General features: G+C 43.0%; 1 protein-coding gene across 3 annotated transcripts in view; it reads right to left on the bottom strand.

Moving 5' to 3' along the window:
* The window catches only part of CTNNA3 (catenin alpha 3), a 957,874-nt gene that overhangs the window by 368,301 nt on the left and 563,215 nt on the right, over positions 1-26,358 (bottom strand). For all 3 annotated transcript variants that reach the window (XM_034438682.3, XM_087871803.1, XM_087871802.1), the window contains one exon: positions 25,605-25,697. In XM_034438682.3, the coding sequence (XP_034294573.2) occupies positions 25,605-25,697 (93 nt within the window). The remainder of the gene's footprint in view (positions 1-25,604; positions 25,698-26,358) is intronic.

The following is a 26,358-nucleotide window of genomic DNA, read 5'->3' as shown; positions in this document are numbered from 1 at the left end:
GTGCTTTAGAACCTGTTTTTTATCCTCAACCTGGCGTGTGCTGAAGCTGACCACACTAAGAATGCCAGCCAAATGAATACCTGGTAGGCAGATTTTTTTTCCTATTTTCCTCCCCAAAAACTAAGGTGTGTCTTATACTCCAGTGCGTCTTATACTCCGAAAAATACGGTACCTTTCTTAGACATCCTTAGCAGAGAAAATAATAGCAAATATACAGCAAACCGAAGTTTTCAGGAAAGCAACCCACACAGCAAAAACCCTTAACTACAGCACCAACAGCATCACATCATAGAAAAAGATTACATAAAATGCACAATGCACTGAATCACACCAGCAATTTTACAAAGTGGAAATAAACTGCCAATAAGATAACCTCCAGTACATACAACTTCATCAAAACCTGCATGTCCATCTCAGTGAATATAACACAATTATCGCAATCTAACAAAAGAATAGCCCTCTTTTACATCAGAGGCATCTTTGAGTCCACCAACAGATTACTTTGACCATTTTAATCATTTTAACATACCAGCCAATCAAGTCCAGACTAAGAATTTATGCAAACCTAAATATCTAGTGCTAAATATGATAAATCAGGAGTCAAAATAGTTTAGATGATCAACATTATAGGACTAACAGGCAAAATGATCAGCAGAATGTTATAGGAGCACCTAGCAATCAAATTGATATGGAAATAAAATCACTGATCTTCCTCTATAAAGACAATCTAGAACCGTGATGGCGAACCTATGGCATGCGTGCCCGAAGTGGCACATGGAGCCATGTCGCCTGGCATGCACAGTGTTCCTGTTCCTCTTCTAGTTTTCTGGCATGCATGTGCGTGCGATGATCAGCTGGCCTTCATGCATGCAGCAGTGCTGGAAACTGGAAGAGCTGGTCTTCCATTTTCCTGCGTGACCATGCGTGCCAGGCACCCAGATGTTCATTTTTGGGCGCGTGCATGCACCCTGGGCAGCTCCTCTTCCAAGTTGTGGGCCAGACAAGTGCACGTCCGAAGCACGGGAGTGCACACGCACACATGTGCTCCATTTTTGGCACTCGTTGCCAAAAAGATTCACCATCCCTGATTTAGAATATAATTTTCAACTGGGAAACAGTAGAAATTTTAGCTCAAACAAATAATACTAGCACTCTAGAACAGGCTGTCAAACTCCCAGCCCACGGACCAGATGTGTCACACGCTGTCCATGCCCACGCCCGGTTTAGCGAAGAGGAAAAAAGTCCCGATACGTCACGTGACGCTGCTGTGATAACATGAGTTTGACACCCCTGCTCTAGAAGATTGGCATTCCAACCAAGTCATGATCAAGGGAGATAGATTTAAATCCCATTTGTGGTCTTATGAAAACATATAATTAAAAACTACATTCAAATGAAAGTTACTTATCACTCACTGTACTTTCCTAACCAAACCATGGTTCTGTCAGGGTTCCAAGTAACACCCCCAATGAAAGAAGACTCCGAGGCTAGAAGTTCCTCAAAGTTCCATTTTATTAGAGATGTCATATTGGCACATCTGCGAAAACCCGAATCTGAAAGCTTCCAGATGTTTCCCACCCAAAAGAAAGTCCAAGTCCCTTCCCCCTGCACCCACATGTCCATCACATGGTCCAATCAATGCACCGTCCCAACTGGAGATGCCTCCCAGTCATGCCATTCCAGGTGCAGGCTGAATGTCCTTGACTCTCAGAGAAAAGAATGTTATTATGGCTAGATATCCCTGCTACTCCATGCAATCCCCCCTCCCAGTTTCTCACAACACTAAGTGTGGCAGCCCTGAAGATCCAAAGAAAAAGATGGTCTCCAGGGCTGACAGGTTCATAGTGAACATAACAGACATACAGACATATATACATGAGAGAGAGAGAGAGAGAGAGAGAGAGAGAGAGAGAGAGAGAGAGAGAGAGAGAGAGAGAGAGAGGGAGGGAGAGGAGAGAACACACAACTGATGCCAATTAACAGACTTCACTTGCCCATCTCTTCCATATACATTGTGTTCACTAATGAAATATTTGCAATCCAAAAATCAGCTCAGAGAACTTGTTAGACGTAGTCTTGTATCTGTCTTTCAACTATAAGCCTTACATCATCTTAACTGAGTCAATGTTCTTAAACCCAATTATTTATCACGAATATTTATTTAATCATATATTTTGTATATTCTGTGATGACAAGGAATCTGAATTTATATTTCTGACTGTAATAACTTCTCCCTGAATGTGGTAAATGAATATTGTCATTTTACTGACACTTTTTTAGATGAACTTTAATAAGCTAATCTTGATGCACTTAAAGGTTGTCAAATATCTCGATAGGGAGCAATAAAAACTAGAGAGCTACTTTCATAATATGTTAACATATCTTTTAGAGAATTTTGGAAGTAATTTTATTCAGTAAGCCCAAACACACGGAGAGGAAAGTAGCAGTCACAAGTCTAAATTGTCATAAATTTTACTAGGAAATGGTGGGTGATATTTGTTGTTCATACCAAGGAATTTGCTTGCATATTTGTTCAAATGTGGATGCCTGTCTGCTTTAAGAGCAGTTTTCTTTAAGGGGTATGAAGTCCTTTGTTTAATATTAATTGGAAAGGGGGGAAATGGAAAAACTCTGAATAAATGAAGAAGTTCTTTCAGTGAGTAACATAATGGCTATAAACATGTATACAGAGCAAATGAGTACTTGAAAAAAAAAACAGCCGGAGGCTTTGTATTCTTATAATGAGAGAGTCATCTGTCCTATACATACAAGGATTTTTTGTTGTCTCCTAAAACATATAGGAAAATGGTTTTCATATTGAAGGGAAAGATGATGAAAGAATATCAGCTAAAGAAACAGAAAAATATAAAATTACTTTAAAATCCCCAGCATGTAGACATTTCTGCACTGTGATTTATTTGCCTAATTTGCAGGAGCATAGAACGTTCATTCTGAATGATGAAATTCCAGATATCAAAAATTAATGACAATTATTTCTTCAGACTCAGTAAAGCTTGACAGAGGCTACTGCCGCCCAGTTATTTTTTTAGCCACTCCTAAGCCTGGGAACCTGAATTATTCCTTTACGACAATGTTATCCACTGTTTATTGATCTCTTCTGAAAATACATCTGGAGCATAGCTCACTTTCGGGAGCTGTGATTGACCATCATATAGCCTAGAAACTTAAAGTCAATAAAGGGCACTCCAGAAATTGACCCCAATGACTGCAAAATAGTGCAAAGCAGGAAGGATGATTCATCTCTTACAGAATTACAGAATAAATCTTTTTTTATCCAGTTCTATTCATGTCTCCTTAAGTTCATGTCTTCTCCAATTTTATAATTGTCCAATTCAAATCGTTTCTAGTGCTTTGATTGGACATTGTCTCCCAAAAGTTTCCAATCACATTTAAATGGCTTCGTTACCAGTCCCGTCTTTTGGTATGATGCTCCTCCTTTGACTATCTGATGAAGCCGATCAACAAATATGGCAGAGATAGTCTCAAGGCCCAACTGACGTCTCTCTAATTTCCAACACATCCCATTTTTCAACCTTGGGATTTCAAATCAAAATCAAATCTTTTATTACAGTTCGTGAAGATTGCAAGAAAACCTTAACTGTTAAGTAAATACAAAGGCATGTTGCTGTATGTCTATCTATTTGAGAAGGGGTGTCCAACTCAATTTCATTGAGGGCCGGATCAGGGTTGTGTTTGACTTTGGAGGGCCGGGGTGGGCGTGGACAGGGTGGGCGTGGCCAGCTCAACTTCATTTATGTCAGGGGTGTTTGTGGTGGCCCGAGGACTCTGCCAGCAAAAATAGGCACCCAAGATCCGTTTTCGGCTGCGACAGCCTCCTGCAACCCTCTGAAAGTGAAAACGGCGCTCGGGAGAGCCACATTTTCACTGGCAGAAGCACCAGAAGGCTGGTCTTTTGCTGTTTCCGGGGCAGCCCTGAGGTCCAGATCTAACCACCTTGCAGGCCGGATTTGGCCCGCGGGCCTTGAGTTTGACACCTCTGTATTAGAGCATTAGAATCCAGTATATTGAAATATCAAGATAATTAAAAATCAATAAAACACAGAAGTATGTACTATAATAATAAAGTTGTACCTGAGCATAATTGGTAATGTTTACTCAATATCTACTTAGTTGTTTATTATAATCATAATTTCGAGCTATATAAGAGGAGGGGAAAAAGAGAAAGAAAAAAAAAAGGATGTTATCAGATTGAGTCTTAATTAATTGTTTCCTAGTTTTTAATTGTTTATAAATTTTAATAACTACCCTGTAGGTGATGCCACAATTTCAGTTCCAACTGCCTTTGACCAATGAGCATTTAGTACTTTACACAGAGTTCAGAATATTTAGGAATTTCTTGAAATGAGCCACAAAGAACAGGAAATTGTGATGTTTTGTTTATTGGACTCTGAAGTCATTGAAATATGCTAAGTGCATAAGGTCTTTAGCTCAGGATAAGAGGGAAACTGCTGTTGCTACTTTTAGAGAAAACTATACAGATGCACACAGAGTATAATTCTAAGATAGTTTTTGCTGATTTGTCATACTTTTCAGTTTTTAGAACAATTTCAAATCACAGTCATCCTTCCTACTGCTGTGTTCAGGAACCTGGGAACAAAAAGCCAATCATGCCAGATAACCAGGGGTGGGATTCAGCCAGTTCGGACCAATTTGGGTGAACCGGTAGTTCTGACAATCAGCTGGCCATACTCACCCGCCCCTGCCCTGTCCTGTCCTATATTTCCTTCTTTCTGGCTCAGCTGATTCGCACAGCACAGCTGATTACCGCACCTCCGCTGTTCTACTTACCGGGGTTGCCTTAGAAGGTAAGCAGATGAGCTTCAAATTGCTGTATTTTGAACGCTGCACGCAAAATGCATGCTCACCAAATCAGTTGTTAAACCTGTTGCAGCCCACCACTGCAGACAACCTTATCCTGCCCTTTATCCTCTAGGTCATGGAGTAGAAAAATGAAAATGCAATACACCCCCCACTGCCACCATGCCCTTCTTTCATGTTGAGTGTACTTGTTTGCTTCCACAAAAATGTCTTAGGAGTTCAACCACAAAGCTGTCAAGGTACCATTCCCCATTCAAGAAAAGCTCAGGGCTAGGGACTAGCATATTAAGAGGTACCCACTTCATCAGGGATGTAACAGCCAATGGTGGGTTTCAACCGGTGTTACCACCGGTTCGTTTCATGCATATGCTTCGCTCCGCGCAAGCGTAGAGTATTAGGGAACAGCTGAAATGCAGCAATATGCTCAGCTGCGCCTTTCAGGTGGGCTAAAAATGACCAAATATAAGGTATGTATAACACAGGGGCAGGCGGGAGGGCCAACCGAACTGTCAGAAAGAACCAGTTTGCTCTCAGCTCACCATGGTCACTACCGGCTCTCCTGAACCAGGCCGAACCGGTAGAAACCCACCACTGGTAACAGCATTCCATGACATCATGCTGGCCACATGACCACAGAAATGTCTTCGGACAAGAAAAGGAGATGAGCACTTCTCCCAATAGTTGGCAAAGATTAGAAGAGTAAAATCTGCAGGGACTCCTTAGGAGCTAGGAAGCTGGGTGAAACAGGGTACCCTTCATCTACAATCATAATATTGATCACAATCCCTCCATGGATCATAATATTTAAAAAATGTTACTGCATTTTCAGCTGCACCACTGTTGAGGCAGATATAAATCAACTCTTCAGCACTATCACAGTATTAATAAGATCTGGATTATTATTACTTTTTACACGGCTGCAAAATGGACATTCCCAAGTTGGTGGAAGTGTCCTAACAGTCTTCTCTCAATCTGGTAGTGTCTGACAAAAACAGATCATTTGAATCTAAAATCAAGGTTACAGGGATGGGAAATAGTTGGGAAATAGATAATCCTAAAAACAAACTGGGATTGCCACAAGAAGCAAATACACTGACTTGTTAAAGAAAACAAAGTAAATTTAATAAATATATATGGAAGACTGTTGGTGGACAATGAGGAACCTGTGAGAAGAAAAGAACAGAGAACTCAAGAAAGGAAAGAAATGTTCTCCTAAAAATTACAGTGGGAAGTACTTAAACTCAGAGTTTGGGAAATACATAAAGAACTACAGATGCAAAGGACTTTATTTGACCCAGAGACAAATAGATACTCAGTGGGGGAAAAGATACAGAAGCCTGAAGGCAATAGCTAAGAAAAGAAGAAAGAAAAGAAAATTGTTTGCCTAGAGGCAGCTTAAGGAGATAAAGAGAATAAGAGATAAAGCTTTAAAGCAAAGAAAAGACAGAAGGACTTCTTGTGAAAAAGAATTAAAAGGGGAAAAGCACAAGGTTTTTCTTCCATGCGCTCAGACCAGCCAGCATACCTTCCTTCAGCTACAAAGGAACTGCTGGGGGATGCAAAAGAACTTGAATTGCTTGGTACACTTGCCATCCTGGAAAAGAGGTTGGCATGTTTCATCAGTAGGATACGCTTGGTGTGTGTTGGCCAGGGAGGATTGCCAGCAAGATGTACTGTAGATGAGCATAGAGGATGCAAAGATGCCAGATTGAAAGAAGAAGAACAATCTGATCCAAGAAAAAAGTTGAGGAGGAAGTGAAATGAGTTGCTATCAAATGTCAGCACTGGAGGCCATCTTTCTCTTTGGATCTTCAGAGCTGCCACATTTAGTGCATAGGCCTGCTGTGGGAAACTGGGACAGGGGTTGCATCGGTGGTGGGTTGCTACTGGTTTTCCCTGGTTCGGGCAATCTGGTAGCGGCGATGGTGAGGTGAGAGCGAACTGGTTCGCTCCGACTGTCCACTGGGCCCTCCTGCCCACCCCTGCACTATACCTACCTATATTTGCTTGTTTTTAGCCCAGCTGATAGGAGCAGCAGAGCGGATTGCCAGAAACTAAGCTGTTCTGAAATGGAATGTGCTTGCAAAGCGAATTGGTGGTAACACCGGTTGAAACCCATCACTGGGTTGCATGGAGTGGGTAGAGATAGATACTGTGGCTGTGGTTTCCGGTGTCCCGTCATAGTCAGTTGGTTCCATCACTGACTATAGGGAGTGAGACCTTGGCCCCCTCAGAGAGGGTTCACAACTTGGGTGTCCTCCTGGATTCACAGCTGTCTTTAGAAGACCACCTGATGGTGTGGCCAGGGGGGCTTTTTATCAGGTTCGCCTGATCCACCAGTTGCGTCCCTTTCTGGACCGGGACGCCTTGAGCACAGTCACTCACACCCTCATTACTTCCCGTCTGGACTACTGCAACGCTCTCTACATGGGGCTCCCCTTGAAGAGCACCCAGAGGCTCCAGCTGGTCCAGAATGCGGACGCGCGGGTGATTATGGGGACAACTTGGTGTTCCCATGTAACACTGTTCCTGCGCGAGCTGCACTGGCTCCCAGTGGTCTTCTGTGTGCGATTCAAGGTGTTGGTTGCTAGCTTTAAAGCACTCCATGGCATGGGACCTGGATATTTACGAGACCACCTTCTGCGTCCAATAGCCTCCCACCAACCAGTACGCTCCCACAGAGAGGGTCTCCTCAGGGTGCTGTCAGTTAGACAGTGTCGACTGGCGACCCTCAGGGGGAGAGCCTTCTCTGTCGGGACACCTGCTCTCTGGAACGAGCTGCCCCCAGAGATTCGTCGGATTTCCGACCTCCATACCTTCCGCCGCACCCTTAAAACGCTATTATTCCATCAAGCAGGGCTGGCCTAGAATATTATTTTAATGCGTTACTGTATTTTAGACGATCGGCCAAACTATTTAATAATTTTAAATTGTTTTAACTTTTGCATTGTTGGTTTTATCTTGGCTGTACACTGCCCTGAGTCCCTTTGGGAGGAGGGCAGTATAAAAATTTAATAAAACTGAAACTGAAAACAGATAGCAAAAATAACATTCTTTTCCCTGGAAGTCAAGGACATTCAGCCTGCATCTGGAGAGACGTAACTGGGAAACATCTCCAATCGGGACGGTGGATTGACTGGACCATGTGATGGACTTGTGGGTGCAGGGGAAGGGACTTTGACTTTCCTTTGGGTGGGGAAAACCCGGGGTGCATTCAGATTCAGGTTGACATCTCTAATAAAATGGAACTTTGAGGAGCTGCTGGCCTCAGAGTCTTATTTAGTTGGGGGTGTTACTTGGAACCCTGACACCAAAGACTTCTGCAAAAGCAGCTGCGGTGAGTGGTAAGGATGAGATTTGCACTGTTTCAAAATGTACCATGCTTTGAAAAGTATGTCCCTTTAAGGGAGCTATTTAGATTGTTGAATGAGAGAAAGTTAGTTTGATTGATGTGTTTGACATCTCAGCACACTGAAATTCAGGCTCAGCGTGATTTAAGATATCTTTGTTCCTGTGCATTATGTGTATTATGCCTGCATATTTTTACGGTTGTTGGTTTCCAAATACAAATAGTACACTAAAGCAATTTTGTCTGTTCACAACTAGAGGTGGGTTTTTTCCTTCAAGGGAAAAGGGAGGAAATGTCCCTTAGAAATCTCTCTTTTTGGAGAATTGGCAGAAGGCTTCCTTAAATTGCATTGGATAAAAGTTGATGGGATTCTACTGCCAAAGCTCTAAGGAATCAGCTACTTTGTTAAACAACTATTTATTTATTTTATTTATTTATTTTGTCACATTTCTATGCCGCCCAACTCCCGAGGGACTCTGGGCGACTTACAACAGAGAATAAAACAATGCAACAATATCCCATACAAAAGTTAAAAGAAGACATTAAAACATTAAAATGTTAAAACACATACACTCCAATTTGTGGCCGGGTCTCGCAAGATCACTATAACGAGATCAACAGTCCCAGGCCTGCCGGAAGAGCCAGGTCTTCACCACTTTCCGGAAGGCCAATAGGGTGGGGGTGGTCCAGATCTCAGGAGGTAACTGGTTCCAGAGAGCTGGGGCAGCCACAGAGAAGGCCTTCCCCCGTGGGCCCACCAGCCGACATTATTTAGCTGACGGGACCCGGAGGAGACAATCTCTGTGGGATCTTACCGGTCGCTGGGAGCTATGTGGTAGAAGGCGATCTCGAAGATAGCCTGGTCCTGAGCCATGTAGGGCTTTAAAGGTAATAACCAACACCTTGAATTGTGCCCGGAGACCGATAGGGAGCCAGTGCAGCTCACGGAAATTGGTGTAATGTGGGTGTATCTAGGTGCACCCACTATAACTCACATGGCTGCATTCTGGACCAATTGTAGTCTCCAAACACTTTTCAAGGGTAGCCCCATGTAGAGCATGTTGCAATAGTCCAACCATGAGGTGACAAGGGCATGAGTGACTGTGAGGAGACCCTCCTGATCCAAGTAGAGTTGCAATTGGTGCACCAGACAAACCTGTGCAAAGGTCCCCCTAGCTACAGCTGTCAGATGTTGTTCCAATCTCAGCTGTGAATCTAGAAGGACACCCAAATTGCGAACCTGTTCTGAGGGGGGCACTTTCTCTCCCTCCAGAACCAAGGATGGACAATCGACATAGTCTTTAGGGGGCAATACCTAGAGCCATTCGGTTTTGTCTGGGTTAAGTCTGAGCCTATTGACTCCCATCCAGATGATCTATGACTATGGATGATCTACTTTACCAATAAAGGTGCATTATCCCAATTCATTTTCTAGTTACGCTTTGTATGAGTGCACTATCTTTTGCCAATTATGTGAAAGAAATGTTAGAATGCAGCTGACCAGGTGAAAAGAAAGATTAAAAAGGAAACGTCCGTGTGCACAAAAGGCATTCAAACTTTTTAGTATGGATAGTCCAGAGCTTCCAAGGAAGAAATGATTAAATGACTTGCCTCCAGAAATTGTGAGTGCTCCGTGTTTTTAAGAAGAGATTGGACAGCCATTTGTCTAGAATGGTTTAGGTCTGGTACAGGCAAGGGTCTCCTGCTTGAGTAGGGGGTTGGATTAGAAGACACCCCCCCCAAGGTCCCTTCCAATCAGGGGTGAAATGCTACCAGTTCAGACCAGTTCGCCCGAACCGATAGTAATAAAAGCTACTGGTTTGGACGAAAGGGTAAGTTTAAAAAATGCTACCGGTTCAGAGGAACTGGTATTTCCGATGATCAGCTGTGCTGCGCAATTTACCGTATTTTTCGGAGTATAAGACGCACCGGACTATAAGACGCACCTATCTTTTTTGGTGAGGAAAGGAAGAAAAAGAAATCTACCTCTGCCTCTGCCTCTGAGCAATTTTGCCTCTTTGCAGCAAACAGCAAACAGTCTGCTTTACTTTCATTTTCGTTTTCAGCATAGCTTGATTTACACAAGGGAAAAAATATCTGCTCCAGCAATTTTCTTCCTTGCAGCAAGCAACAGAAGCCTGCAAAACAGCAGAGAGCAAGACAGCTGAGAGTCAGGAGGCTGACCCAATCAACTTGTGCTAATTAGGCTGTGCTGAAGCTAAAGGAGCTGTTTTTTCTTGCTGTTTGCTGCAAGGAAGTAACTGCTGGGAGGCAGAGGCCAAAGGGTGGGGGCCAGTGGGTGGGCGGGGCTACATTCGATGTATAAGATGCACCTAAATTTTCACCCTCTTTTAGGGGGGAAAAAGGTGTGTCTTATATTCTGAAAAATATGGTATATTTGCTAGGAAGTAGGAAATCCTGCTTTCTAGCGAATCTAAATTGTGCGTCACAGCTGTCCCTCCCCCCTCGCTGTTCTACTTACCTTAGAAAAGGCTTCTTAATCCTCCTTTTTCAGCACTGTGCAGTAGCGCCTATGGTGCATATGCCTGTGAAGCATGCATTTGGCGCATGCATACCCACAGCGAACCAGTAACGAAGTGAACCAGTAGCAGATTTCGGAGCATTTCACCCCTCCTTCCAACTCTATTTTTCTATATTCTACAAGTCACATTGAGTTGTGAATTTGCTATTTTTATATCTGTAATTTGTCATTATTTGAATTTTCCACTAATAGCAACAAGCTCCAGGATACCCATAGAATAGTTAGTTGCTGTAAACAAACAATGAGATTTCAAATTAAATATTGAAATTATAATAGGGTCACAATGGGCCCCTATGGGGATGCTGCAACAGTCTTAAGCGTGAAAAACGGTCTTAAGTCACTTTTTTTCAGTGCGGTTGCAGGGGTGAAATGCTCCCGGTTCGGACTGGATCACCCGATCCGGTAGTGATGGCAGTGGGTGGTTCGGAGAACCGGTAGCAAAAATCCCTGCGCCCCCCCCCCCAATGCCCAGCTGGGCCGCACGATCATCAGAGGCTTTTTTTTTTACTTTTAAAAGCATTTTTTCTACCACCTCTTCCGACGAAAAAATGCTTTTAAAAGTAAAAAAAAAAGCCTCTGATGATCGTGCGGCCCAGCTGGGCATTGGGGGGGGGGGCGCAGGGATTTTTGCTACCGGTTCTCCGAACCACCCACTGCCATCACTACCGGATCGCGCGGCTCAGCTGGGATCATCAGAGGCTTTTCAAAGCATTTTTTTCTGCAACCTCTTGGCTGAAGAGGTGGTAAAAAAAATGCTTTGAAAAGTCTCTGATGATCCCAGCTGGGTTGCCTGATCGTCAGAGAGGCATTTTTTTAAAAGCCTCTCTGAGGATCCCAGCTGAGTTGCCTGATCGGCAGAGGCTTTTCAAAGTATTACAAAAAATGCTTTAAAAAGTTTTTTTAAACAAAAAAAGTTGGCCACACCCAGCCAGTCACATTACCTCCCCCACCAAGCCACGCCCACAGAACCGGTAGTAACAAATTTTACATTTCACCCCTGTGCAGTTGTAACTTCAAACAGTTCCTAAATGAACTGTTGTAAGTCGAGGACTACCTGTATTCAGTGGAACAACTTGTCTTCAGACGTTGTGGGTACTCCATCACTGGAGGTTGTAAAGAAGAGATTGGACAGTCTTTTATTTGGAATAATATAGGACAGTGATGGCTAAACTTTTTCTTGTCGTGTGCCAAAAGCGCGCATGCGGGCACCCATAATGCAATGCACCCCATGCACATGCATGCATGAACACCCACACCCCCACACATGTGCATGCGACCCCCCACCCTGTTTTTAGCTTTGCAGGCCTCCTTGCAACCTCCTGGGCCCAAAACAGGTCCGGGGGGGAGGGGCGGGCCGCATACCCCCATGCCCTGTTTTGAGTCTAGGCCTCCCTATAGCCTCCTGGGCCCAAAAATGGGCTTGGGGGGGAGACACTGCACCCCCTGTGCTCCTCCCCCTGTGCATGTGCACGCAACTCCCTGCACATGGGCGCACATCTCCCACATACGCCCTGCCCCCCCACACATCCCAAAAAGCAGCTGGCCGGTGGAAGCACATGCGCGCATGTGCAGTGAAGCTGAGCTGGGTGACAGAGCTGGGCAACAGAGCTGGGCAACTGTTCTGTCCCCGTCCCACACACGCACCCCCACAGACGGCCTGGAGTTAATAAGCCACATGACAAAATCTTTGTAGATAAAGCTGGCAGCAACCCAGTGGCTAGCTGCCAATTCAGACATTACTCACACAAAACAAAGATTAGACTGCAAGCATTCTGATAAAGCAGGCAAAGTTTTGACAATATAAGGATTAGTCCAAATGCAGTCCGACAAGGCAGGCAGAAGTCCAGTAACCCAGAGATCATGGATTATTTCTAGTTTTTGCTCGTCTCAAACTGAACCGGCCACCACACCCACATTTATACCCTGTGGGGTGTGGTCCAGTGACTCAGCTAATCTCTGGCACGCCTTCCCCTCTGCTGCGCACGCTTCTCCCTGCGCCGCTGCCGAGGATCCAGCCAGCACTTATCTACTTCGTCGCTGTCCACCTGTGGCTGTGGGGACGTGCTTGGCTCTGGGCCTATCTCTTGGCCTTCGGTGTCCTCCGGAGGCATTGCCAGAGAGGAGGGTCCTGGAGAGGGAGGACTTGCCAACTCCACTCCCTCACTCTCAGAGTCTGCATCTGTCGATAGCCCAGGCTCAGGCAATGCCAGCGACAGAGCTGGGCGACAGAGAGGGCTCTGCGTACCAGCTGTGGCATGCGTGCCATAGGTTCGCCGTCACGGATATAGGATCTCCTGCTCAAACAGGAGATTGGACTAGAAGACCTCTAAGATCCCTTCTATTTCTGTAATGCTTTTACTGTCACCGTTACCTTCTGATTCCATGAACAAATCATGCTCCAGGAACTGTGCATTTTAATGCAACGTTAGAAAAGAAATTAAACATTGAGATTTAGAGAAGTGTATTAAATCTCTCTGGTATGAATGGCAATAATTCTAATCAAGATAGGCCTTACTAAAATGAATATTTCACTCCTAAATATGCTTCCCTAGAAGAAATTTACACTGACTTCCATTCTACGGGTGTTAAGGCTGCAGCAACCTCAATAAATGCATTAGAGCATTTTCCCCTGCTTTTTCAAAATGTCATTATCATTTTAACAAGACCAATCTCAAGATAATGATATGTACCTTTAATTAATACCCTTATTGGACGGCTGGAAATGGCACTTAAGAAAATGTTGACATTGTTAGAGAAACAACATCTGCTTCGCCAGGTTGAAGGCAGATGGCGAGCAGCTCATTGACTCCTTCTTTTACCCAATTTCTCTGCCCTTGTTCAATGCTCAGTGTGTGTAGAAAATACTGTTAAGCAGGAAAAGCAGTGGCTCTTTGTGTATAACGCATAGTCTGTGTGCTAATAGATTCAAGATGGACAGAACTAGTAAACATTTCAATTACTTGCTAAATAAGATTTACGATTTTTAAGGGGATTATTTAGGGGAAAAATCCAAGCCTATCTCAGGCATCTGTGGAAAGAAAGGAAGTAATATATAGGGGAAAACTGAGGCGTTTTCAACTGCAATCCATAGTAGAACAAATTGTGGTTTGAAAAGACTCATTACTTCTCTAGTCTCAAAATTAGTCTTAGAAGCAGAGTTTCCTCTGTGATTTTGCCTTAATTAGAGCAAACAGAACGAAACAATTATTATCGAGGCAAAACTTGTTACGGCTTAATCCTTTAAAAATGGACAATACCAATAGGCATTTTTTTTAACACAGGTTTTCCTGTATTATTCCAGTCCGTAATTCTATCATGTGAATAAGCTACAAGTTGGAAAGTTGCGTTTATATTATTCCCTTAACATAAGTAGTTTGTGTACAGCTTTTCTTTACTGTATTTTTAGCAACTCATTATACATGTTATGCTTTTAAAAATATAACGCTAACACGAAGTTTCAGTTTTTTTTTCCAGGTACAACTATTGGTTGTCTTCAGTCATTTCCAAAGGTATGATTCCCCCCCCCCAGGATGCATCTTTCCAAATATATCCCCTTTTGAATATATTTTTATACAGAAAGTTCTCTTTACTGTTGCCCACTTTCTACTCCAACTGAATCAGCTCATGTCGATATATGTAAGTATCAGGGGGTCTGCTGGATATGGGTAAAACAAAAAAGGTCAAAATGCTAGCTGTGATAGTGTGACTGAAGCTCTGCTTGATTTTTATGTGTATGAAAAATGAAGGCCACAGAGGAGGAGCTGGTGTGAAGGAGTAGAGTGAGGTGGCAGCTTCCCAGGAAGGAAGGAGCATATTCAGTGGTGGGATTTAGCCAGTTCTGTCCAGTTCTAGTGAACCGGTAGCACCAACTGCAATAGGCTCTGCCTACCCACCCAGAAGTAATGATGTCCTATTTAGACATGTTTGTTCTGTCCCCATCTCACACACGCACACAAACAGACAGCCAGGGGTTAAATAAACTGGCAGACAACCAATTCTTCTGATAAAATGCTTGGCAGCAACCCAGTAGCTGCTTGCCAAGAACTTTACTCATAAACAAAATACACACAGTTCAATAATTGTCCAGTTCGTAAAATAAATCCAAGGCTGATAATGTTGTTTCCAAAGATGCAATGTGACTCGATAGTAGTTAGTTTTGTCCGTCACAGAGTCTGAATGGCCACCTCACCCCCTTTTATACCCTGTGGGGTGTGGTCCAGTGACTCAGCTTAATCTCTGGCATACCTTTTTTTCTGTTGCGCATGCTTATCTCTGCGACGCTGCCGAGGATCCAGCCAAGACTCATTTCCCTCATCACTGTCCACCTGTGGCTGCGGGGGTGTGCTTGGCCCCGGCCCTATCTCTTGCCCTTCGGCGGACACCGAAGGCATTGCCAGAGAGGAGGGTCTTGGAGAGGGAGGCCTTGCCAACTCCTCTCCTTCACTCTCAGAGTCCTCTCCTGCCGATGACACAGGCTCAGGTAACGGAGTCACAACAATGTTTTGGAGGCTGTGTGCATGCGTGATAGGTGCGCACGAGAACAAAGAGCATGTGTGAAGGCCGAGCATGCATGGTAGCGCGTGGTCACATTTGTGAACCAGTAGGGAAGGTAAGTGAATCCCACCTCTGAGCACATTTCAAAAAGGGGGGGATGGAGGCTGGACAATAGGCAGCCCAGCCCAGAGATGGATAGGAGGCAGAGAAAGAGAATTTGGATAGTCACTGCAGGACTATCTCTCAGGGTATATCCATTAGAAGGAAGGTAATAAGGGTTTAGTCTGGCAAGTTTCTGTCTGTTACATGTTAGCAAATAAAGAACTGAACTTGGGTGGAACTGTTCCATATTATTCTTGGGCTTAGTCTGATAATGTGTGTCACGTGCACCATTCTGGCAGCCATATTGACCTTTTTTTTAATCTAACCCTGCAAAGCGTATAGTCAAGGCTATGGTTTTTCCAGTTGCAATGTATGGCTGGACCATAAGACCATAAGAAAGGCTGAGTGCCAAAGAATTGAGGCCTTTGAACTATGGTGCTGGAGAAGACTCCTGTGAGTCCCTTGGACTGCAAGGTGATCAAATCGGTCGGTCGTAGAGGAGATCAACCCTGACTACTCTTTAGAAGACCAGATCCTGAAGATGAAACTCAAATACTTTGGCTACCTAATGAGAAGGAAGGACTCACTGGAGAAGAGCCTAATGCTGGGAAAGATTGAGGGCAAAAGAAGAAGGGGACAGCAGAGTACGAGGTGGCTGGATGGAGTCACTGAAGCAGTCGGCGTGAGCTTAAATGGTCTCTGGGGGATGTTAGAGGACAGGAAGGCCTGGAGGAACATTGACCATGGAGTCGCGATGGGTCGGACACGACTTTGCAACTAACAACAATGACAATAATCCTGCAAACACTCTGGTAAGTATTAAAATGGAGGGTAGATATCTAGAGAAGATAGGAATTTCTATATATGAGTAAATTGGTCATCCTATTCACAACGTGATCTACAAGGACAATCATAAATAATCCCAGATAACTTTTTAGTTTTCAAAAACCAAACAGGAAGTGGATAGCATACAAATTGGTAATAACTATGCATTAGCTATGTGTAAAGTTACCTTTGGATTATGTAAATCTGCTCAATGAAAAAGTTCCAAATATCCCACACATATTTTCAGCATTTTTCACATTTATTGGCTACTGTACAACTTTTTAATGGGCTTTTTGGAACCATAAATATAGTTCTATTCGTACAGAGGTTATCTTTGCCAAGTTGCTTTCACAACCTAAAAAGGCAAAGTATGCTTCTCAAAAGTATTGTGATTGATGTTTTTAATTGTCATATAATATTAGATTAGTGTTAAAATATAATTATAGCATATAGAGCTCACCTGCATTGAGGCAGGAGGACGTTTTAAGAAAAATATTACTATGGAGGAATATGTCTCTTATTTGTGCTTCCATAAAGCAACAATGGATGTAAGGATAAAAACAGATGGTTGCAACGATCTGTAAAGTCTTTTGCAAAGTTTGTTAATTCTATTTTTTTTAAATGAGTTGCACAAAATTTGCAGCTACTGTAATTCTCTAGGGCGTGTTTTTCAACTTTCAATTTCCAAGCATGAGAGGTGATCAAAAGTTGTGACATGCCTTCGGGATTGTAAAGCTATTTTGGTTACTTTAATATAATTTAGATGTTCTTGGTAAGCAACTACATAAACATCGTAACTTTTTAACCTTTTGTTTGTTTCAGTCGTATTCCTGTGTTGCTTTTTCTCTTTTACCCCAAGCAAAACAACAAAAGCCCAGGCCAAAGCTAGTGGCCTATGAGCTAAAGATAAAAGAGCTAGAACTCATCAGAGTGGGAATCCCAAAAGTGCTTTTTCAAGAGGCAATTGGTCTTTCTTGTTTTTCTTTGAAGACATTTCACTTCTCATCCAAGAAGCTTCTTCAGCTCTGACTGGATGGTGGGGAATGGAAGGATTTATATTCCCTGCAGACAGCTGATCATTTGCATTCTTTTAGAGAGCCATTGAGGCCACTTCAGGGGTGGGTTCTAGTTTACATCGCGCCCGCAAAGATCAACTTTGATGACATCCAGGTCAGTGGGCGGAGCCTCCTGCCGGTTTTACTATCGGTTCTTGAGAACTGGTCCGAACCGGGGGGGGGGGCAACCCACCACTGGGCCACTTGGAGGTTTGTCTGTGTCCTCGGGGTCACTTGAGTAGTACAAATGAGTGTGGAGCCTTCTTGGAACTGCTGAAAGGACTGTGCTGTGGAGCTGTGCCCCTACAGGATGTTCTCTGCCCTGCACAGGCGCAGGCTGTTGGGGATGAGTTTGAGTTGTCTCCATCTCAAACTAAAGTGCAAATGGTCCTGTAGTCTGCAGTTTGTAGTCAGTTTGAGACTACAGACTCATCCCCAACGGCCCATGCCTGCATTTAACAGTGAAGTGAGGGAAGAATGAAATATTTTGAGAAATATTTAAAAAGGCAGAATATTATATTTCCCCTAAAAGAGAAATATAAATTTTAAGGGAGTCAGAAACTCAGCCCCAGCTCCCTGCTCCCAGCAGATATTTAGTGCCCATTAAGAAAGAGTGGGTCATCCTATCTCCAAGACAAAAGCTCCAGGCTAATGGGATTAAGACATTACCCTCCAGGACATAATAGGATTACTAGCAGCAGAGCTCACTGCATTGGAAAATCTCCTAAGAACACTACATCACCCAGCAAACTTCAAGCAAACTTATCTCAGACAAACATGACCCCACATGGCCACAACAGCCAATAGAATACATGTTCTTGCACAGGAACAGGAAGCTCAAGTGCAAAGCCAAAGAGGTGGTACAAAAATATCCCACTCTCAACTCCATGTGGTCAGCTGCACCAGGACCATATGCTTGGTGGACCTGTTCACCATTAAACCCTCTTTCCAATCAGCCACTATGTTTCCATTGTCTTTCTCGAGGCTTGGAACTGAACCAGATGGATATTTCTTCCAACAGAACGGACACAGGGCAGAAAACATCCTGCAGAAAACGGAGCTTTCCAACACAGTCCTTTCAGCAGTTCCAAGAAGGCTCCATACCCTGTTGCACTACCCATGTTACCCTGAGGACACAGACAAACCTCCAGGAGGCCTCAAAGACTCTCCAAAAGGATGCAAATGACCAGCTGTCTGCAAGGAATATAAATCTTTCCATTCCCCACCATCCAGTCAGAAGAAGAAGCTTCTTGGATGAAAAGCAAAACGTCTTCAAAGAAAAACAAGAAAGACCAGTTGCCTCTTGAAAAAAGCACCTTTGGGACAACTATGACCTGGATGACTGAGAATCTCCATAGACATCAGAGTGGGAGATAATGTAGGGCAAAAATCAAGAACAAGAGACACACACTGAAATCAAAACAACAATGTGAGACAACAACAAAACAACAAACTAGGGACACTATGTCAGCATTCCAGAAAACCCCAATTCCAATTAAAAACTTCGAGGCAAGCATTTTCTCAAAGTTCCATTTATTAGAGTAGGTATACTGGCACATCTTGGGAAAACATGAATCTGAGAGTTCCGGGTTTTCCCTCAGTAAATCAAAACCTCCAAAACCGTCTCCTCACTCATCAGTCCATCACATGCTCCAATCACCATCCGTCCCATCTCGAGACATCACTCCAACCACTCCTCCTCCAGACACAGGATTGTCCTGACCTTGACCGAAAGGAAGAGTGCTATTTTGTCTAAATACATTCCCTCTACTAAATCCCCCCCTCCCTCCTACATTCCCACACATGAGAAGGTGGCAGTGCGGAAGCTTCTGGAGCTAATATGGCTTCCAAAGCTGACACCCTGTTCATTGCAGAAGTGAATGGGGACATAAACAGGCTATCAGAGGGCAGGCATTCTCTGTGGGCGCCCCTGCCCTCTGAAACAAGTTACCCACCGAGCTCCGGACAGCACCTGATCTCCGTTCCTTCCGTCGCGGCCTGAAGACTTGGCTATTCCAACAAATGGGCTGATTTAGATTCTTGGGTGTTATTATTTATTATCATTCGATCTTAACTGGTTTTAATTGGGTTTTTATTGTATGTTTTTATCTGTTTATTTGTTTTTACCTGTGTTCACCGCCCTGAGTCCTTTCAGGAGAAGGGCAGCATATAAATACTTGCAAATAAATAAAATAAATAAATATCAGAAGCAGTTATAATAAACCTTTCCCCATTAGTTTGCAATAAAACCAGGTATCCTTAAACAACATATTTGGGACACTGATTTTTGAATTGATGTGAATCTCGATTCACATTCACATCACACTTGCCGCAATTGGAGTCTTTTCTAGTGGAAATGTACCAACTTCCTGCCATTTTTCTATCCCTTCCTATTAGGATGATTTATTTTATTTTTTTATTTGATTTATATGCCGCCCTTCTCCGAAGACTCAGGGCGGCTTACAATGTGCTCAGCAATAGCCTTCATCCTTTTGTATATTTATACAAAGTCAGCTTATTGCCCCCACAACTGGGTCCTCAATTTACCTACCTTAGAAAGGATGGACGGCTGAGTCAACCTTGAGCCTTGGCAAGATTCGAACCCTGCAGTAATTGCAGGCAGCTGGTCTTAATAACCAGCTTAATAACAGGGTGCCTTAAACCCCTGTACTACCATTTATTTACTTATTTATTTATTTATTATTCATATTTCTATGCCGCCCACTCTCCGCGGACTCTGGGCAGCTTACACCAAAGACAGTATACTAAATAGCATATTGCCCCCAACAATCTGGGTCCTCATTTCCCTATTATCAACATATATATCCTTGTCAGTATAAATCAATGGGGACTTTGAGCCACATGTTTTCACACTGACATCTCTAGGGTGGTTTGTAACCAATTATATCCTCCACAACCACCATGTTTGAATGAGCAGCCCTCCCATCAACCATTTCATGAGATTATTCACAGCCCAAAGACACAAAAAAATGGAGTTCTCAGGCCTTAAAATATGGATATGTTGACGCACTAACTTGTGTTTCAATGTTTTAGTCTTATAAACAACAGCAACCACTATCGTGGTGAATCTAAGAAGAGAAGCATTATTTGACTCAATCTTCCAGGGCAAAGAGATGATACAGAAATCAGAAATTTTTCCATTGAATGACGACAATGCTTCCAAATTTATTTAGATGTTTGAACGTTCTTTTCAAATTGGCCCATCTCTGAATCATGCTCTGTATCAGGAGTCTTGGCAGCTCTGCATTATTATATTAACGCTAGCTGAGAAGATAGTTTGATAACAGATATTACATATACTCACTGATAAACCAAGAGTTTTAAGTTCTAAAATACACACCAAAATTGGCTTTTCTGCAAAGCCGAGCTGATTTTTAAAGCCTGTCACGATCTGAATATCACACGATTTTGTAAATGATGACGTAACCGTTTGCAGTTTTATGTCTGCGATTCAATGACTGCTTATCCATGGGTGACACATTTTTCATAATATTTTTGGTTGAAATTTCAAAGGTCAGCTTCTATCTGCAGATGGGCTTATCCATGATTATCCATGGTATCTTGCACACGTTTATCAATAGTGGAACTCAAGCCGCTTTCCTATACCAGTGTTGTGGTCCGCTGGCGGCCTCCGGAGCTGGCAGCAGAGTCGAATGGTGAGGAGGTTGGGGAGGAACATGGGCCAGTCCTGGAGTCTGGGGAAGGCTCAGATGAGGGCTCTGCATCAGAGGCAGAGAGGGGCCAGGGCCATTTAGGAGTTATGTGTGGACTCCAGAGCCTCCAGATTCAGACATCAGTGAGGCAGAGGAACAGGGGGAGCCTATTCTAGTGCGCGCATGCGCAGAGCTGCAAGAAGGCAAGAACAGTTAAAACAAAAGGGCCGACTCGGGAGTAGAGCTTGGAGATTATTGGCCCCTCCCACAAGACATAAAGGAGGAGCAAAGGCACGTGAACCTTTGCAGGAAGCAATGTTGTTCATTCTGGCTGGTTTAAATTCTGCAGCTCCGTTTTGACTCTGTGTTCCGTGTGGCCTTGCAAAGCTAATTGCCAGTTAGGTCTTTGGCAGCATGTCAAGGGAGATAAAGGTGGGTGCTTATCAGCCTTATCCCGAAAGGACTGGGACAGACTTCTGTCGGACTCTTTACAACTATTTGTGACTCGTCTGTGAATGAACAGAATGAGAATGAACAGTCTGTGAATGAACAGAATTCACAGCCCTTGAAATAAAAAGAGGATTTTGGGGACTAATTGTGTGCTTTTTACTGTCTCAGGAAGCCTGTGTCAGACCAATTTTACCTGGCAGTAACCTCTGTATTTATTTTATTTATTTATTTGTTTTAATTTGTATCCGCCCTTCTCCAGCAGGACTTAGGGTGGTGAACAGCCAGAATAAAACAGTCGTTTCTGTGTCGTTTCTGTGTCGTTTATGTTTATTTATTTTTAATTTTTATTTTATTTTGAATTTGTATACCGCCCTTCTCCCTGAGGACTCAGGGCGGTGAACAGCCAAGTAAAAACATCAAATACAAATATTAAAATACAGTTAAAATATATATATAAATTTGGCCCCATTAATTAAAAACGATAAACAAAACAATTAAAAACACTTAAAAAAAAATTAGGCCAGCCCGGCTTGCTGGAAAAAGAAGGTTTTAAGGGCACGGCGGAAGGCACCGAGGTCTTGGATTCTCCTTATCTCTGGGGGCAGCTGATTCCAGAGGGTAGGTGCCCCCACAGAGAAGGCCCTCCCCCTGGGGGTCACCAGCCTGCACTGTTTGGCTGATGGCACCCTGAGGAGGTCCTCTCTGTGGGAGCGCACGGGTCGATGGGAGGTCGTCGGTGGCAGCAGGCAGTCTCGAAGATAGCTAGGCCCTATGCCATGGAGCACTTTAAAGGTGATAACCAACACCTTTCATATGTTCATATAAATATGCACAGGACTGCTGTGTCTAACAATTTCTAATATTAAAAGTTTCATACCCATTGTTTCAAAATAATTATGAGGTGTTGTGGCGAGAGGTGCAGAAAGATATGGAGACCTGGAAAAAACTGCAACTGTCTCTACTTGGAAGAATAGCAGCAGTTAAGATGAACATTTTGCCAAGATTTCTTTTTTTGTTTCAAATGATTCCGGTGCTTAAAAGTGATAAACAATTGAAAGTGTGGCAAGCTGGAGTGAATAAGTTTGTCTGGAACGAGAAAAACCCGAGAGTGAAATTGAAAATTATGCAAGATGTTCCAGAAAGGGGAGGTCTTAAACTACCAAACCTACAGCTATATTATGATGCAGCAGCTTTGACTCTAACAAGTGATTGGTTTGGAAGGAAAAAGACTGGAATATTGAATGTAGAAAGTTTTGATCTTGAATTTGGATGGCATGCCTACTTATTTTATGATAACAAAGTCGACAAAGTATTTAAAAGCCATAGAGACTCTTTGATGAGAGTTTGGAAGAAGCACCGATTCAAATGGGATTATAAAATACCGCTATGGCTGGATCTTGGTCATACTTTGTGGAATACAAATATAATGTCACTCGGGGGGGTTTTATATAAAGAGGTTCTTTTTACAGATGCGGGCAGATGGCAGCTGAAGACACTACAGACACTGTTGGCTGAAGGGATTAATATAACCTGGCTACAATATAATCAATTGCAATTGAGATGGAAAGAGGACCAAAAAACTGGTATTATGTTGCACGAGGAAGAATTGGTTAGACACATAAAAGAGAAAGGTCCAATGCATATTAAAAGGCTTTATAATGTTTTGTTAGAAAGGGATTCAGAAACCAAACTAGTTAAAGATTGTATGATTAAGTGGGCTCAAAATTTTGAAGAACCAGTGATGTTGGAAACATGGGAAAAAAATTGGGTTCAGAACGTTAAATTTACACAGTCGCAGAATTTGAGGGAAAATTTCTATAAAATGTTTTATAGATGGCACTTAGACCCCAAAAAGTTATCATGTATGTACCCTAATGTTCAGCCAAAATGTTGGAGATGTGAATGTTTGGATGCTACGTATTATCATGTTTGGTGGACCTGTAGGAAAGTTAAGGCTTTTTGGATAAAAATTTGGTGGGTCATGCAGAATGTTTTGAAGAAAAAAATTCAATTCTCTCCACAATTGTTTTTATTGGGTATAGTTAAGGGTTTTACATTGGGTGAAACAAAATTGATATTGTATATGATAACAGCAGCAAGATTGTTGATAGGTAAATACTGGAAGAATGAAGCCTTGCCCACTATTGAGGAATGGACTTTGAAGATGGCCAGTTTTGCAGAGATGGCGAAGATTTCAGCATACTTAAAAGATTGTTTACAAGAGACTTATGAATGGGAATGGAAAAAGTGGATAGAATATGTTCAGAACAAATATCAAACTAGGAAGTATCAAATAGCTTTTACTTGAAAATAATGTATTAGAAATTTTTTAATGTAATGAAGATAAAAAGAGAAATTATAAGGGGGAGGGAGGGGTTCAAGTTTTATACAAGTTTTATACTAAGGGGGGTTTTGTATTGGATATGAGTATATTGTGTGGAAGTCTGGGGGGAGGGGAGGGTTAGGGAGGGTTAGGGAGGTTTGGAAGTTTGGGGTGGGTGGTGGGGGGGGGAAAAGGGGAGAAAATGTAATTGTAAAACTTTTGCAATAAAAAAAAAAAGTTTCATACCCAGACAAAATTCCAGATGGCCTCTACATGTCAGTAAAGGTACATCCAATTCTAACTCTTGGGCGCCTTCTAACAACCATTCAAATTCTGCAGCCCAGGTTTGCCTTTCTAGGCCATACAGTGGAAGTCAGCCTTGCTGTTTATATATTTTATTTATATATATAAAAAAAACATTTATAGAACTGCACATGTTTCAAAACAAACTCTGGATGGCAAATAACCAATAAAATGGTCTAAAACAATATAAAGTGGTAGAAAAATCACTAGCAAGAAAAAAATAATAAAATCAGAAAATCTGGTGCTGCAGCCAGCCTTCTTTAATGCACTCTCGTTCTCATCCCATCTCATCTCTTCTGGGGGAAGAGCCAGGTTTTAAGTGCTGTCTGGAAGGATGAAAGGACAGGGACCTATAGGATCCTAGGGGTGACGGGGTCCATAGGACAGGGGCTGCAATCAGAGGTGGGTTTCACATACTGTAGCTACGGGTTTGGCGAGCACCAGAAATGTGAGCGCACGTGCGTGCAACATCAAACAACACGGCAATTCGCACATGCGCGTGCAGTCTGCACATGTTTCAAAAAAACAGTGATATAGGATGGGATTGTGCCCGGGAGGGTGGGCGCCCACCGCCCAGCCGCAGGTCGCCACTACCAGTTCACCCAAACCGGTCCAAACCAGTGGTGAAATCCATTTTTTTTTACTACCGGTTCTGTGGGCGTGGCTTGGTGGGCATGGCAGGGGAAGGTTACTGCAAAATCTCCATTCCCACCCCACTCCAGGGGAAGGATACTGCAAAATCCCCATTCCCACCCCACTCCAGGGGAAGGATATTGCAAAATCTCCATTCACTCTGGGGCCAGCCAGAGGTGGTATTTGCCAGTTCTCTGAACTGCTCAAAATTTCCACTACTGGTTCTCCAGAACCAGTCAGAACCTGCTGGATTTCACCCCTGGTCCAAACCGGCTGAATACCACCTCTGGCTGCAATGGGAAAGACATGCTTCCAAAAGCACACAAGACGACAGTATTTGAGGGAAGGGGCCTGGAGTGGGATGGGCAGGTGTCCCCTACCCTGTGGGATGCACAGGTGAACTCAGGGAGATCATGCCTTGTAAAGCTTGAGAAGTTATAGTCAGAACCCTGATTGGCACCCAAAATAACACATCTTATAGAAAGAAGGCAAAGTGCCTCTGTATTATATGCACAATTGTATGCATGTAAGCTCCTGATTAGCTTGATGGAGCTCAAGGGTGGAGCCAGTGAAGAGATTCTCATCCTCTCCTACATTTTATCTACAAAAAGCAATTTCAGCCCTGAATAATGAAGCTACCGTGAGAGAAGCTCTGAGAGATTTATTTAAGTGCTAATAAATTATACCATCAAGACTTTTGTTTAAAGGGAATATATATTCTGATCAATAGAGCCAAAGATTGCAGCTCAAATGAACAGGACTTGGAGGCTGAAAGGATGATCTAAAGCAGACTAAACCTTTCTTAGTTCAAGCAGCATAGTATCCTTCAAAAAAGATGAGAGAGATAATGGGGAAAAACATCACACATCACGCAAGGATGGATACGAATCCTATTCTCAAACTGCAAATAGCACAAGGACTGTTGTGTGAATGAAAAACCGTTCTATGTACTTACAGCACATGTATTTACATGTAGTAAAAAGAGAAGTCATACCTGAGGGTACAAGGTCTCCAAGTGATTGGCTGCTGTTTGGACAATGCTAATTCCTTCTTCATTTGTGGATACCGAGCAAGCAAGATTAGCCACCTGAACAAGGGCGAAGAAAAACACTGTGAGTAAATTTTAATACAATCACAGAAAACCTTAGATGATCTTTTGTCCTCCGATTGCTTGGGTTATAATCAAAGCCCTTGATATCAGACTGATTTGGTGAGATGCATTTTATTAGGAATAGTCATCATTTAATGACTGCCTTGGTTAGTGGCCATTCAAAGTTAGAACAGCATTGAAAAAAAATAAAGTTAAATTGATCCATGGTGTCCAGGGCTGGGTTCTATTTATCTTTATTATCGGTTCGTAATGGGATCGTGCGCGCGCGCTCACTTCGCTTCTGCACATGCACAGATCACCTATGATGACATCCGGGGCGGTGGGTGGAGCCTCCCGTCGGTTTTACTCCCGGTTCTTGCAAACCAGTCCAAACCGGGGGCAACCCACCACTAATGGTGTCCCCATTTAAGTGAATTTTAAATAAAGCAGTATTAATTGGGAATGTTACAGGTAATTTCAAAAGACGGCTCCTGTAAGAAAAACCAACAGCCACTTTTTAATTAAGAATCCATTCAAGTTGTCGCAGAAGAACTTGTTATCATGAACAAAGCTCACTGCAGTCTAATAGTGAAATCATCTTATCACAGGATTTGTAATCTGTAAATCTGGATTTATGATTCAGTAGACCCCAGAAACC

This window comes from Pantherophis guttatus, chromosome 6 (assembly GCF_059756535.1).
Source record: "Pantherophis guttatus breed Tessera chromosome 6, ASM5975653v1, whole genome shotgun sequence".
NCBI classification, from domain to species: domain Eukaryota; kingdom Metazoa; phylum Chordata; class Lepidosauria; order Squamata; family Colubridae; genus Pantherophis; species Pantherophis guttatus.
This window is presented reverse-complemented; position numbering and strand designations above follow the sequence as displayed.